Consider the following 15,052-nt stretch of genomic DNA (forward strand, 5'->3'; position numbering starts at 1 on the left):
AAGCAAGCATGAGTTGTAGAAGTACCCTTTCTAAAGCCAAACTGATTTGGATGGATAACATTAGCTCTGTCGAAAAAAATATTAATTAAAAAAATATAAATATAAAAAATATAAATATATTATTGCGCGCTGCTTAAATCACTTGTGAGTCCGACGCCACGCTGCACGCCCCGCCGAACGCTCCGCTTCGAGCGTCCACTCAGGCCTTACACTTACAAACGACCAGTGTAGTTTGGGTAATTTTTGCAAAATCCGTAACAGCAGACATACTAACGAGACACTTTAGAAGTGTGACCTTACATGTACAAAGAATTGTTCTTGCTGATCTTCAACGACGATATAAAGGCAAGTATATAAGGTTGTTACTATACCTCACTCCTCCTGACACAGGTATTTCTTACCTACTAGGAAGACCCAACCTTGTTTGTTATATGTGTACCCAACATTTATGAAATAAATAATTTTCATTTTTCACTTTCATTTCACTGCTTTATGATAAGCTCAATGTTCAAGTCCTTTGTGATGAGAAAAATTGGTCTCATGTAATGGTTTTTTCATAGAGGTTTTGTGTTTTAATATGATAGTCAACTTATTTTTTTTCTTGAACTTTTTTAGTAATGCTGACTTGCTGAGTATCCTATTGTAATTCACAGTATTTCATTGCAGTGTTCATCATATTATTGTATAAAATGACTAGTAAAATATGCAATCTACAAATTATCCTATATTGCTTACTCTATACATGTTCATACAAAATAACACAAATCTGATATATATATCAAAACTTATTTGAAAAGGCTTTTAAAAGAACAAAAATGTGGATGATTTTTTTTTCTTCCTGGCGTTGTCCCGGCATATTGCCACGGCTCAAGGGAGCCTGGGGTCCGCTTTGACAACTAATCCCAAGATTTGGCGTAGGCACTAGTTTTTACGAAAGCGACTGCCATCTGACCTTCCAACCCAGAGGGTAAAACTAGGCCTTGTTGGGATTAGTCCGGTTTCATCACGATGTTTTCCTTCACCGAAAAGCGACTGGTAAATATCAAATAACATTTCGTACATAAGTTCCGAAAAACTCATTGGTACGATACGAGCCGGGGTTTGAACCATCGACCTCCGGATTGCAAGTCGCACGCTCTTACCGCTAGGCCACCAGCGCATAAAAAAAAAATGCTAGAGCTGGTGCTACTACCTCCAAAATCGATTCCAGTACCTGTACCGATACCAATAAATTATTATGATTAGTACCGCCGCTCCTCCAGGCTAGTGTCGCCGCGCCCGACCACACATACGCGCGGCGAGAGGAGTCCGCGCCGGCGCCAGGGCATTTTATAGCGATTTTTAAATTACATATTTTACAGGAGTAATACCTCTCTCCGGCGTGAATAGTGGAGAAATGTTTTTTTACATGTTTTAGTTTTATACTGTATTTAATTGTGATATTAATTTAATTGATTTATTATACTAGTGTAGGACGGGAGGTGAGGGCGAAGACGAAAATCCGGGGTTAGTTACTTAAGCGCGTGTATTCTCAACTTAGAGAGATTTTACTATACTACTAGTACTTCCTTGCCGAGCAAGACTAGTAAGCTGTACTACGGCACAGACACTACGATACTAGGCTCGAGTCGGTCAGGACCGAAGAACTAAAAGAAATGAAATCCCACCACAGACCGAAAGGAACTAGTTCATCTTAAGCGCTCTTAATCGGTCTCGGTCCTTTAGTTCAGTAGTCGGTATGTCAGCGGGCCTACCGCGAACCACGTTCGACGGGTTGCCTCCCTGTCACACTTACGTACGAATTTACAAGTGCGACAGAGGCAACACGTCGAACGTGGTTCGCCCTCAGTACCAAGTAACAAATCGGTCGGGTCGGGAGCGAATGATCGGAATGAGTCAAGGTCAAGAAATTCGCTCTCTCACGCTCTCGCTCTGTTTATTTGCGAGCGAAAGCAAGATATATACTCATTCAGATCTCGAGATTTGCTCCTGAACTAAAGGACCTAAAAGAGCGAACTAGTTCGTTTGACCGATTGACCGAGATCGGAGCGCTCTTTTTAAAGACCGAGCGGACACAACTCTATACAATACTTCAACTGGGGTGAAGGTATATAGCGTGCTACGGTACCGAAGCTCCTACCTGCATTTCCCAAATGAACCTCAGCAACGCTCCGAGGTCATGAATCTTCGTTGCACAGTCGTTAGCGAGATCTAACTCGATCTTAGCGCCATCTCTTGATAGTCGGCGTAAGCGGGGCCGACGTTATGCATTTACTATAGCGCGGGCGAGACTACTAGCGGCATCTAGTAGCTTTGTGGCATATTCGTGTTACACTAGTTCATTATTTAATAACAATTTTAATTCATTTATGTATTTGTGACTGTGATTATTTATTTAAAATGAATGTAATAATTATACTGTGGATATTAAGTTACTAACATAGCCTTTAAGAAAATTTGTAACTCATCTTACATATGGGTATACCTGAAATAAATAGTTCAATTTCAATTTAGAGGAGTGAGATTTTATCCCGAAGTAATTAAGCTACTTGTCTTTGAATTTTATAATTGTCTGAATTGTTGTTACATATTTCACAGTGGTGTGGTGTATCTCCAGTGAGCGTTAGTACATGTCCCTCTAAGTGAATTGATTTAGAAAATTCTCTTTTTAAAATTACGCGGGGGAGTTTCACGCTCGCTTTATATTTGATCGAAGCAATGTTATTGTGTCTCCGTATCCTTGCTTAGTTGTCACCGGCTCCTTCCAGTGCGCTCCATCGAATGTGGCTGAAAAAAAAACTTCCGTTAGTACATCTCGATGGAAGATAACAAATATTCACTTTGCGCTTATTATTTAATAAATAAATAAATATTTGGTGATAACCTTACACAGATCGACTTAGCCCTAAACTAAGCAAAGCTTGTACTGTGGGTACTAGGCGCCGATATACATATAGATAAATACATACTTACATACATAGAAAACACCCATGATTCAAGAACAAATATCTGTGTTCATCACACTAATAAATGCCCTTACCTGGATTTGAACACGGGAGCATCGGCTTCATAGGCAGCGTCACTACCTACTAGGCCAGACCGGTCGTCATTAGGCAGGTCCACAGAGAGTGAGCATATGCGCGAGGCAATTTTCTCGCGCGCAAACCGGCCAGTGTAGACGTGTCTCGGCCGAGGCTGCGTGCTCAGGCGAGAAAAACGCGCGCACCGTCTCGGCCGAGGCATATCTACACTGGCCGGTTTGTGCGTGAGGAATGTGCCTCGCGCGTATGCTCGCTCTGTGCGGACCCGCCTATTGTTATGCATCTAACTAGTTATTTATTCTACAAGAGGGCAAAGTTTTTGTTTATTCTCTCGTGCCTAACCCAAGACCACGACCGTAGTGAGTGGTCCGTAAAGCGGAATGTTGAACGTTGGGAGAGTTTCAAGGCACAAATTATGCCACCGAGTGAAACACAAAAAAATTTACCACACCAACACGAGTAAAAATTAAACAAAATCAAATCAAATGACCATTATTTAAATATTTCTCATTTAAAAAAAAAGAAAAAAAAAAGTCAATTCTACCAGCTAACACAAGGAAACAACTCAAAATTCCTTCAAATTACTTTTCCCCTCTTGTGGATAAAAAACAACTTTCTCAACAGTTTTAGTACCAGATGGCATGGTGAAAAATTAATTCTCGACTATGCAGAGCTGTCTGCTAATAATTAACATCTTAATTTATCAAAAAATTGGAAGAGCTTTTTTTAAAATTTGTAACAATACTAACAATGTAGCTTTTTAGGGTGATATTGGGCCCTTGAATTTGAGTTCAGTCACAATAAACCTTTAAAGGAGTATGGGCAGATTTGTATGGACATTGCCCTGGAACCAATAAGAATAAGCAACTTACCATCGGAAAGGTTTTTTATATACTTATTTTTTTTAGTATAGACTTGTCAAATCTCTGTTTAAAAAAACATAAAAAGCGAATAAAAAACTTTGGTTGTGGTCTAGCTGATTTATATTGTTCTAGAAGTTTAGTGTCCATCTCATATTTATTTGAGACAGCTTGACCAATTTTCAGGGAAGTAGACGTAGTACGGAGTGTACAATTAAAAGGCTTCTTACCTTTGCTCGAGATCTGGTAAAAAAATGACTTGTAAAGTATCCAATTTTATTTAATTAGTGTCTGGTTTTATGGGCTCGTATACTTTTTTTGTAAGTAGTAGCAAAACTGCACTGGTCGCACTTGTAAGGTTTTAAACCAGCATGTCTCCATATATGTTCCTGCAAATGAAATTTTCGGTTGCAGGCATAATCACATTGGTCGCACTGGTAAGATTTCTCATTAGTATGTGTCTTTTCATGTTCTCGTAAATGACCTTGGTGGGCACTAGCATAACTACACTGGCCACATTTGTAAGGCTTTTCATCAGTGTGTTTGCGTATATGTATTAATAGACTATATTTACGTGCACTAGCATAATTACACTGCACACATTTGTATGGCTTTTCCCCAGTGTGTCTCCTTACATGCCGTTGCAAAAGGGATTTACGTGTGCTAGAATAGCTACACTGGTCACACCGGTACGGTTTCTCATTCGTAATACTACTATGTGTCCTTTCATGAACTCGTAAATTTCCTTTGTAGGCACTAGCAAAACTGCACTGGCTACATCTGAAAGGTTTTTCACCAGTGTGTTGTCTTACATGATCTTGCAAATGACCTTTTTGTTTGCAGGTATAATTACATTGGTCACACTGGTAAGGTTTCTTATATGTTTCATGTTTTCTTATATGTGTCCTTATATGTTTTTGCAAATGATATTTATAAGTACTAGCATATATATCCCCATGGTGTTTTCGTTTATGACTTAGTAAATCCCCGTTGCGGGCACTAGCATAATTACACTGGTCACATTTGTATGGTTTTTCACCAGTGTGTCTTCTTATATGAATTTGCAAATGAACTTTTTGGCTACCAGCGTAGCTACATTGACCACATTTGTATGGCTTCTCATTGGTATGTTTCATCAAATGCCTTATTAACCGTGACTTCACAGTTGTTGCATATTTACAGTGGGCACATTGGTAAGTTCCGCATCTGCCGCTTGGATTCTTCTGTGAATATTGCCCTGCAACAAAAAAAGACTTGCTAAATGAAAAAAAAATAGAAAACAGTCAAGGTACAGCCCAACTAAAACCTTGAAAGTTTAGATCTCTCTTGCATGACTTTGGACGAGTCACGTCTGCACAGATCGAATTGTTTTGTGTGTTACGAGTAAAACAAAGACGTCAAACATACTTTATAAGAATATTCTCAGCTCTCTTATAGGATTTTACGCTGCCAAGCCAGGCCGCGTGACGTCACCGGGAAAGTAGTGTTACCTACGGCACTTGTGAGATTATTTTGGTACTTTATGGTGGGTTTCTAGTAAAAATCAAAGGTGGATTGAAATTAATTGTGAAATAAGTAAAGTAATTTTACGAGTCTAAATACCTACACTATTGCGAATATGAATCCAAAAGTTATTAGAACTTCATATTTACAAAAGTTCTTAAGGCGTAGTTTTTAGCGTACTTCAAAAGGAAAAACAGGAACCTATAAGGGTTCCTTTTTTTCCTTTTGAAAAAAACAAAAGGAAAAACAGGATCCTATAAGGGTTCCGTTTTTTCCTTTTGAGGTACAGAACCCTAGAAATTACTTGAAAAACACTTCATATTTATTTTTAATACATTTCTAAATACAGTAGGACCTATCTAAACCAGACAAGACAAAAACCAACCATTGACGAGTTACCGAGGTATTATCATCTGCATTTTTTCTATACTACAAAAACACTTGAAAAGTAGCAAATACATAAAAAAAGATATATGTATTTAGATATTACTTTCATGAAACTATGCAAAAAAATTACTAAAATATCAGTGAAATCTTCCTTTTTCAGACGAGTTCCTAGTTACTATAATAAATATCTATTCGATGTAGATTGCTTTCAGAATTCGTTGGCTAGTTTAAAAAATATAGTTAAATGTAAGTTGTTTAGTACCTAAGTTAAGTAGAGATATAAATTATTTTTCTATCTGACATAAATATGCATCATTTATAATTATTAATGCTTTATATTCGCATTTAATTCCAAAGAAATCAGGAAAGGCTGCAGGATATGATAAAGTTTCTGTCGAGATGCTGAAAGCTGGACAGGGCATTGTAGCAACTCAGATGTATCGCCTTTTCAATATGTGCTTTAGAACCGGCCAAGTGCCCAGGGACTGGTGCAAGGCTGTCATTGTACCTCTTTACAAAGGAAAGGGATCACAACTGGATTGCAAAAACTACAGAGGCATTAGCTTACTCAGTGTCGTCGGCAAATTGTATGCACAGATATTGATTGAAAGAGTAGTGAAAGAAACCGATGAGAAAGTATGGGATGCACAAGCGGGATTCCGAAAGGGTATGGGATGTACAGATCAAGTCTTTTCCCTGCGATGCATAGCCGAAAAGTATTTGGCCAGAGGTCAAAAAGTCTATTGCGCTTTCGTGGATTGTGAAAAGGCTTATGACAGAGTGGTGAGGAATGAACTTTGGTCGGTACTGTCGGTGTATGGATTGAGCGGTCGTCTCATTCAGGCACTGAAATCGCTCTATGAGGATTCCAGTGCTTGTGTGAGAGTAAACGGATCGTACACTGAGTGGTTTAGCATCGAAAAGGGTGTTAGACAAGGATGTGTAGCGTCACCGTGGCTGTTTAATCTATTCATGGACAGTAATATGCATGATTTGAGAAATGATGAATGTGGGCTGAGAATGAAAGGTTTACTCGTCAAATGTCTTCTTTACGCTGATGACCTGGTATTGCTGGCGTCATCGGGTGAAGAATTGCAGGAGATGGTAACTAGAATGCATAGATCTTTTGAAAGGAAAGGAATGAAAATAAATGTGAGCAAGACGAAAGTAATGGTATTTGAAAAGGGAGAAAGTATGACAAACTGTGAAGTTTTGATTGGTCAAGAAAGAGTTGAACAAGTGAAAGAGTTTGTGTATCTGGGAACCTTGTTCACTAGGGACGGTAAACATGATGAAAACATTGAAAGGAGAGTGACTGCTGGAAATCGTGTGAATGGGGCACTCAACGCTTTTATGAGCAGAAGGTGTCGCAAAAAGCACGGTTGGCTGTGCATAGAGGGGTGTTGGTGCCTACACTTATGTATGGTAGCGAAAGTTGGGTATGGCAGAAGAAACATCAGAGTCAAGTGAATGCAGTGGAAATGAGAGCGTTGAGAAGTGTGTGTGGTGTAAAATTACAAGATAGAATTAGGAACAGTGTGATAAGGGAAAAGTGTGGACTGAACGAAGATGTAGTGACAAAAATTGAGAAAGGTATGTTGAGATGGTTTGGACACGTGGAAAGAATGAGTGAAAGAAGGTTAACAAAGAGAGTGTATAAGGGAGAAGTAGAAGAGGGAGCTGGAAGGGGTAGACCTCGGCGGACTTTCTCTGATCAAATCGGGGAAATCCTAAAGAAAGGCCAGGTCAAGAGCACCCTAAACCGACGAGCGTGTATGAGGAATGTCATGAAAGTGAAGGAAGCGAAAGAGGTATGTCAGGATCGTAGCAAGTGGAAATCCGTGGTCTCTGCCTACCCCTTCGGGAAATAGGCGTGATTATATGTATGTATGTATGTATGTAATTCCAAAGGCACTATTTTACATGTATATTAAGGATTATATTAAATTGTTTGACATATTTTTGTAATATTTTTATCTTTATTTGACATTTTCACGACAATTTCAAATTAATATTATGTTGGTTTATAGTAAACACCCCTATAATGGAATAGGCACCAGTAATGGGATGGTATAGACAAATCCTGTAAAACAAGTATTTACCATCAGTTTTTAATTGCTGGCCACATTTTACCATAAAAAAGAGCCAAAGAGCTGCTTAAGTTTAATTTTTCATTGATATTTGTTAGTTTGAAAATTAAATGTGCCATACATCCTTTTAATTTTTAATTGGTCAATAATATTGAAACCAATTGAAGTAGCTTTCATTAAATACCTAGAAAATATAAAGGAGGAATTGGACATTCAACTTTTAACCTTTTGACCGCCGAAGACGTCATATGACGCGTGCGGCTACAGCCTAATATCAACCTTCATGCGTACTGACAAGGTTCACGATTACGCGCCGCGTACGATAGGCGTGGCGTTCGAAAGGTTAAAGCTTAACCTGGAGACATTTTTTAACTCTTATCCGGAGGTCGCGGGTTGAAACCCCAGCTCGTACCAATGAGTTTTTCGGAACTTATGTTCGAAATATCATTTGATATTTGCCAGTCACTTTTCGGTGAAGAAAAAAAATATTGTGAGGAAACCGGACTAATACCAACAAGGCCTAGTTTACCCTCTGGGTTGGAAGGTTAGATGGCAGTCGATTTTGTAAAAACTAGTACCTATGCCAAATCTTGGGATTAATTGTCAAGCGGACCCCAGGCTCCCTTGAGCCGTGGCAAAATGCCCGGACAACGTGAAGAAAATCATTGAATGCTGAATTATTAAGCTACTAGGCTACTACATTTGGTTATGGCACAGAACGAATAGGAAGCTGATGGCGTGCCATAGACAAAATTTATCCTAAAAATGTTGCAAGCAATTCTAGTAGTTACCTCCAAAATTTTATTAGGTAAAATAGTATAAATATAGAGTGCATTCATCCATAATTATATAAGTCAATTACTGTTGCAGTAAACTGCCATAAAAGTGATCAAGAATAGTCAGTTTTTGACTGATTTTTTTTTTTTTTTTTTTTTATTTATTCAGTAGCACAAGTTATTTTACAAAAATCAGGTGGGTGCCTCTTTTTAAGTATAAAATTACCTGTGTCAAGAGACACCGCTCCTCCATTGTGATGTACAGGATCGTAATACTATGGTGTGTTTAACATAACTTTAATTACTAGAGTAAAGAACATTATTCACTAGGAGTAGACGCTATAACAACAATATTAATATGTACTAATTAATACGCCATTACATTAAAATTAAAAACTAGTATATTTCTAAAAGATAAATTGCTTCAAATATGATTCGGTTTTGGACAGAAGGTAAGGTATAGGGTACATAGCATACATATATATATATATGTGTGTGTATGTGTGTAAGTATGCATGTGTGTGTGTGTGTGTGTGTGTGTGTGTTTGTGTGTGTGTATATATATGTGTGTATGTGTGTGTGTGTGTATGTAAAGGTACGTGTCAGAGAGTGAGAGAAAGGGCAACTATATTTTAAACTTGGGCAGATTACATTACTAACAAAACTACTAGAGGTAAAATTTAGGAGATTCAATTTACGAGGAAGTTTTCTATTTCAGTATAGGTTTTTGTTTTGATCCAGTCTAGAATTTTCTTTTTACATTCTCTGTAGGTCGTGGGATAAATGTTAATGACTTTATTAGTACTATTATATAATCTTGCTGATTGTGTAAGATATTGTCTTTTTGCAAAAGCGGTCTTTGTTGTTAGTAGAGGAATTACGTTGACTTTCTTTCTCCTCAAGTTTGTAGACTCAGGAGAAAAACAAGTGTCTTTATGTCTTCGTAGAATAACATTTAGGATATATAATTTTCTGACCGATAATAGGCCACATAACTCATATAAGTCACTGGTGGGAAATCTAAAGGGCTTGAAAAACATGACTTTTAGTAAAGCTCGCTGAGCTCTTTCCAATTGCAGGAATTGAGTTTTAGTGGCACCACCCCAGACAGAGATACAATAAGAGAGGACGGATTGTGCGAGGGAAGTATAAATTTGTTTTAGTAGTTTAGTTGTGGCAACGTGTCTTAAATGCTTAAATGGCCATATAAGTTTCCGAATTCTGGATATCATCAGTTCAGTTTGCATATGCCATGTCAGTCTCTGGTCAATCATTACTCCTAAATATTTAACACATTCAACTTTCTCGATGACTGGGCAGGCGCATTTTGATTGATTTTTGTCATTGCAGTTATGAATCCTGATCTTGAACGAAGGGTCAGGCTGTGTACCGGCAGTCATCGTGAAGCAAATGTAATTGGTTTTTTGCATATTTAAGGTTAACAGGTTTTCCTGCAGCCAGCGGGCAATTTTAGATAGGCCGTTCTCCGCCGAAGTACGTACTTCCTCCCAACTATCTCCATAGAATACAACAGCTGTATCGTCAGCATATGCAAAGATGGAGCCATTGTCAACGGGCATGTTGCATAGTTGGTTAATATACATAAGAAAGAGCGTGGGGCCTAGGACACTTCCTTGAGGAACTCCGTAGTCTACGTCAGACTCGTCACTTACGTATTTCCCCACTCTAACCCTTTGTTTGCGATTTCGAAGGTAATCGCTTAGCAACAAGAGTGGGATACCTCTAATACCATTGTCTTCTAGCGCATTTATAAGGGTGGGGATAGAGACCGTATCAAAGGCCTTTTTTAGGTCGAGAAACACAGTCAAACATTTTTTCTTCGTGTCTACTTTTTGTGTTATTAAAGTAGACAAAGAAGTGACTGCATCATCAGTGGATAGACCTTGTCTGAAGCCAAATTGATTAGACGATAGTATATTATATTTATTGAGGTAATTCATTAAACGGTTATTTATAAGCTTTTCTAAGATTTTTGACAAAACTGGAAGAACTGATATAGGTCTATAGTTTGAAATAAGGTCTCTGCTTCCACTCTTATATACAGGAGTGACAACTGCCTGTTTCAGGGAATCTGGAAATACTCCTTGTTCAAAACATAGATTCACAAGGTGAGCGATTAAGGGAACCATGATAGCGCTCGTTAGTTTAAGGAACTTAGTGGGTATATTATCCCAGCCAGGGGCACTTGTTGACTTGAGATTGGAGAGAATGATATAGACTTCATTTGGATTAGTGTCGTAGAGGACAAATGAGTTCACATTGGAGATATTAACATTATAGTTACAACTGTTGTTGGGACCATTGCTCGAGTAGCGACACCGCGACTGAATGGTTTCAGCAAGTGATTTGCCAACACTAGAGAAATAGTTATTAATATTGTTAACGGAAGAGATAGGGGAGTTTCCATTGCTGTCTAATAATACTGAGTTGTCGTTATTAGTTTGTTTCCTATGTGTTAGTTTATTTACTTCGTTCCATAGTTCTTTAGAATTTTGGCTCGCCTTCATAAGGTTATCTCTATCGTATTTCCTTTTTATTTTTTTAATTAGTGCATTACAAAAGTTTCTATAACGTTTGTATGTAATTTTGAGGGTAATATTTTCTGGGTCGTTACGAAGTTTTAGTTGCATTCTATTTCTGTTCCTAATGCAGCGCAGTATTCCGAGCGTTATCCACGGTTTTCTTATACGATTGTTTCTCGGGATTATCGTGGTAGTTGTACTAGCTGTAAGGCAGTTTTTCAATTTACATATAATGAGATCCGTCAGGCAATTCGGGTCCGTTTGATTATATAGGTCAGCTATGTTTTCTTTTAAAAGGCAACTAATTGCGTTTTCAAAGTCAATGCTAGTTTTTGTTTTTTGAGTAGGTAAATGGGTATTATAGTTGCTTAAATTTAGTAGTCATAGCATGGTCTGTGACTGTCGAGTCCAGGATTAAAATAGTTGTCTCAGAATGTATGGAGCTAGGTTTTATCATCACGTGGTCAAGGCACGATTTATCTCTTGTAGGTAGAGTATGTCCAGGTAGTATTCCGTGTATTGCTAGCATATTTAAGTAATTATCTCTGTTTAAACTGGTATATGACTGTTCACTAGGCCTATAAATGAGATTTATATTTATATCTCCGGTAATTATAATGCTTTTACATGTTTTTATGCGATCTAAATGTGAGTTTAGGGAAAGTATGAAGTTATCGGCGTTATTATTTGATGGTGAGCGATAAATGCCAAGTATCTTCTTGTCTTTAATCGTTATTTCTAAACATGAGGCGTGTGTCAGTTTGATTTCGGTAACTTTAACCTGGAGGGATTTATTCACGTAGGCAATAACCCCATCGTTTTGATTTAAGTGTTGAGTTGTGAAAAATGTTTGGTAGTTATTTAAATCGGGTATGGGCTTGTCGGGGTTCAATCTACATTCACTTAGTATAATAATATCTATGCAAAATTTAAATTGTGAGAGAGTTGCGAGCAGGTTATCATAATTACAATAAATACTCCTTATATTTTGGGAAATAATTGTGAGGTCACATTGATGAATATTAATGTATTGGCCAACCTCGTCGCATTTGCATTCGGCAGTTTGAAAAGGAGAAGTGTGGTCTACCTGGTCAATTATAGATAACGTACTATTCATTATTATTGTTTTTAAAGGATGTTTGGGTAGCAGGCAAGTATGTACATTTTGTAGTCGTTTTTTGGTAGCGAAAGTAGTGCCTATTCGAAATATAAGACAAGATAATAATTTTAGAGATAGATGACATGTGTGTGTAGTTGTGCGTGTGAATGAATATTATAGGTGTGTGGGCGTGCAACATGTAAAGGGTAAGGTGATTCAGTGTAGTAATACGCTTATTTTTCAAGAAAGAAATTTTCACAGTAACTAGAATAATCAGGGAGAAAAACTTAGTCCATCTATACATAGCCAAAAACCATTTAGGGTAACACTTACGGACGTAGAGCCTTAGAATCGTTAGTCAGGATTCTTGAAATAGTCTCTGTATCTGCGACTCGTTTGTTATAAGAATTATAGACGATGTTTTGCTTTTTCGAACAAAGACTTTGCCCATACTTGTCCAGCAGAACTCGTAGCTTTTCGATCGAGCTAAGTCACGTGCCAGAAATCGAAGACGTGCTGCTTTTGCTGTCAGGTGTTCCGTAACGTAAATAGGGGTATCAAGTGAACTATGGCCTAGGTGTTTAGCACATAGTTTGTTAGTTTTGTTCACTGTGTTGTGCTCTTTGCACTTTGATAGAAAGTCAGTTTTTTGGATGGCTGAGACCATTTCCACTATGATGGGCGAATTCGGTTTATCACTTTGTCGGCTGCGAACTCTATATATGTCTGAGATGTCAGTAGGTGCTATTGTGTAGCCTATATTTTGGGACAGCTTAGTTACCATATTAATCAAGTCTCCCCGCGTCTCCTTTTCCAATTTAGGGACATTTTTAATTTCTAGGTTCTTCTTACGGGCTTCGCGCAACATATCTTCAATTTTCTCTTCGAGTAGATTTATGTACTCCTTGTCCGCCCGCCTGTCCTGCTCAAGGTTGTCAATTTTTTTCTTTAACTCTTCGTTTTGTGCTGTTAGAAAACTAATAGAGCTTTCAATCTTTGCATTTGACGTTTTTATTTCGAGCAAATTCGGGTTAATTTTTTTGAGCTCTTTTTCCTGTGTAACCTTGAGATCTGTCATCATCTGTCTCTGTCATCATTTGTTTGTTCATTCATATAATTGTAACATTGTTTATTGAAAGGGACCTTATTGTCAATGGTGCTTAGGCCATTATCAACAATGCTCCTATATTAAATACAGTAGAATCCGGATATAATGACCTTCAAGGGACCCGTACTAACCGGATGACGTATAAAACGAATACTATTTACATATGTATGTAATTATGTATTAAACCGAACTTGAGTAAATAATATCGACGCTAAAAACGGTTAGTCGTTATAAGCGACGTCGTTATAAATGAATTCTACTGTATGATGCTGGGCAAAGCAGTGTGGCATAAGCACTCTAGACAAAAAGTCCAGTTTTCATGGATAACATCACAATTAATTCAATTTACAATTAATAAGAACTCATCCAAATGTTAATTTGTCCTTAACTCTTTTAGTTTTTGTATTTGCACCAGTAAAACGGATTTAATATTTTTGATCACTTTTGTTTTTTTCCCAGTAATTACCACCAACTTGGTTTAGTAGTAAATAACCAGTATTTACTATTTTTTAGTAAAAGGTGAGATATTTTTTATTGCCAGAACAATACTAAAATAACAGTAGAAATAGTATTGTATAAATATAGAGTGATTTAATAAATAATTATAAGACAATTAGTGTTTTAGTACTAAAACACTTAGTTGAAAACTAGTAAGAACTTGGTGGTAACTAGTGGGAATAACCTGATCTTACAATTTCATGTAATTAATGGTTATTAGAACCCACAACTGACCTATTGATGTGAGGGGTACGCGGCGCCGCTCCACTAGCTCGGGGCCGAGCACGAGCTCATCTTTCACGGCGTGATCGGCGTACAGTGCCGCTGCCGCGCTCACGCCGAGCGACTCGTCTTTTACACACACATCTGAGCACGAAGGCTCGGCTTTTATCGACTCAACCTCGCATCTGGGCTCGTCTGTTAAACACACATCATCCAACGGCTCAACTTTCACAAACACTCCCTCGAACGTGGGCTCATCTGTTATACACACATCCTCACAGGGTTCAACCTTGACGCGAACACTCTCTGCGGTTTGTAACACTGACGACTCCATAGTTACGTAAATAACGGTAGTATATTTTTTCAAATAGGATTTTGTTTCAAATGCATACTAAAACACGAGCTAAAGCTCCGAATGTTACGCTAGAAAACTATCAATCAATGTTTCGCTAGAAAACTTCTTCTAGGCATCAACTTTTCTAAATTCAATTATAAAATAAATTAAATGTCATTTTGACTATTTTTGACATTTCTCCAAGTTGTGAATGTTGTGATACTTGTGATGCGTTCATGTTCGTTGCGTTCTAGTATTTCCAATCTCCAGTAAATTACGCACAGTCGAGTTATATTTTTCAAAGATTCTTTTAGTTATTTATGTACCTTTCGGCTTTTTCCCATAAATTAAAAATTAACTATAGTTGGTCAAACCAATTTGTCAGTAAATAAGAACAATAAAAACTATACTCCTCCTTTTCTTTTGGATGCTAGTACTAGTGTAAGACAAAGATAGTATGACTCCCTCTGTCTATGTTTGAAATGAGATAGCCCTTTGACAAACTATAACTTTCGTGTAGACTGTGGATGTAATTGGATGTAATACTTAAAGCGCCAATTACATCCACACTTCCCGAGAAAGAATATTTTT

General features: G+C 37.7%; 1 protein-coding gene across 2 annotated transcripts; it reads right to left on the reverse strand.

The window, feature by feature from the left end:
• Nucleotides 1–2,549: 2,549 nt before the first annotated feature.
• LOC133532662 (zinc finger protein 502-like) lies at nucleotides 2,550–14,666 on the reverse strand. Of its 2 annotated transcripts, XM_061871424.1 has the most exons (4): nucleotides 14,140–14,666; nucleotides 4,503–5,138; nucleotides 4,132–4,290; nucleotides 2,550–2,787 (listed from the first exon to the last, which is right to left on the reverse strand). In XM_061871424.1, coding segments are annotated over exons 1-3 (960 nt in total). In that variant the 5' UTR covers nucleotides 14,462–14,666; the 3' UTR covers nucleotides 2,550–2,787; nucleotides 4,132–4,288. The 2 variants fall into 2 exon arrangements, with proteins under 2 accessions (XP_061727408.1, XP_061727407.1); XM_061871423.1 differs by having other exon boundaries at nucleotides 4,132–5,138; nucleotides 14,140–14,664.
• Nucleotides 14,667–15,052: the final 386 nt, after the last annotated feature.

Source organism: Cydia pomonella, chromosome 27, assembly GCF_033807575.1.
Source record: "Cydia pomonella isolate Wapato2018A chromosome 27, ilCydPomo1, whole genome shotgun sequence".
NCBI lineage: Eukaryota > Metazoa > Arthropoda > Insecta > Lepidoptera > Tortricidae > Cydia > Cydia pomonella.

What these genes read in the sequence shown, in the direction of transcription:
- LOC133532662 (XM_061871423.1), bottom strand. Translation starts at nt 14,461, where the DNA reads ATGGAGTCGTCAGTGTTACAAACCGCAGAGAGTGTTCGCGTCAAGGTT. An exon ending in CGTACCCCTCACATCAATAG is followed by an intron (nt 5,139 to 14,139) that starts GTCAGTTGTGGG and finishes TTTTTGTTGCAG; the next exon opens with GGCAATATTCACAGAAGAAT.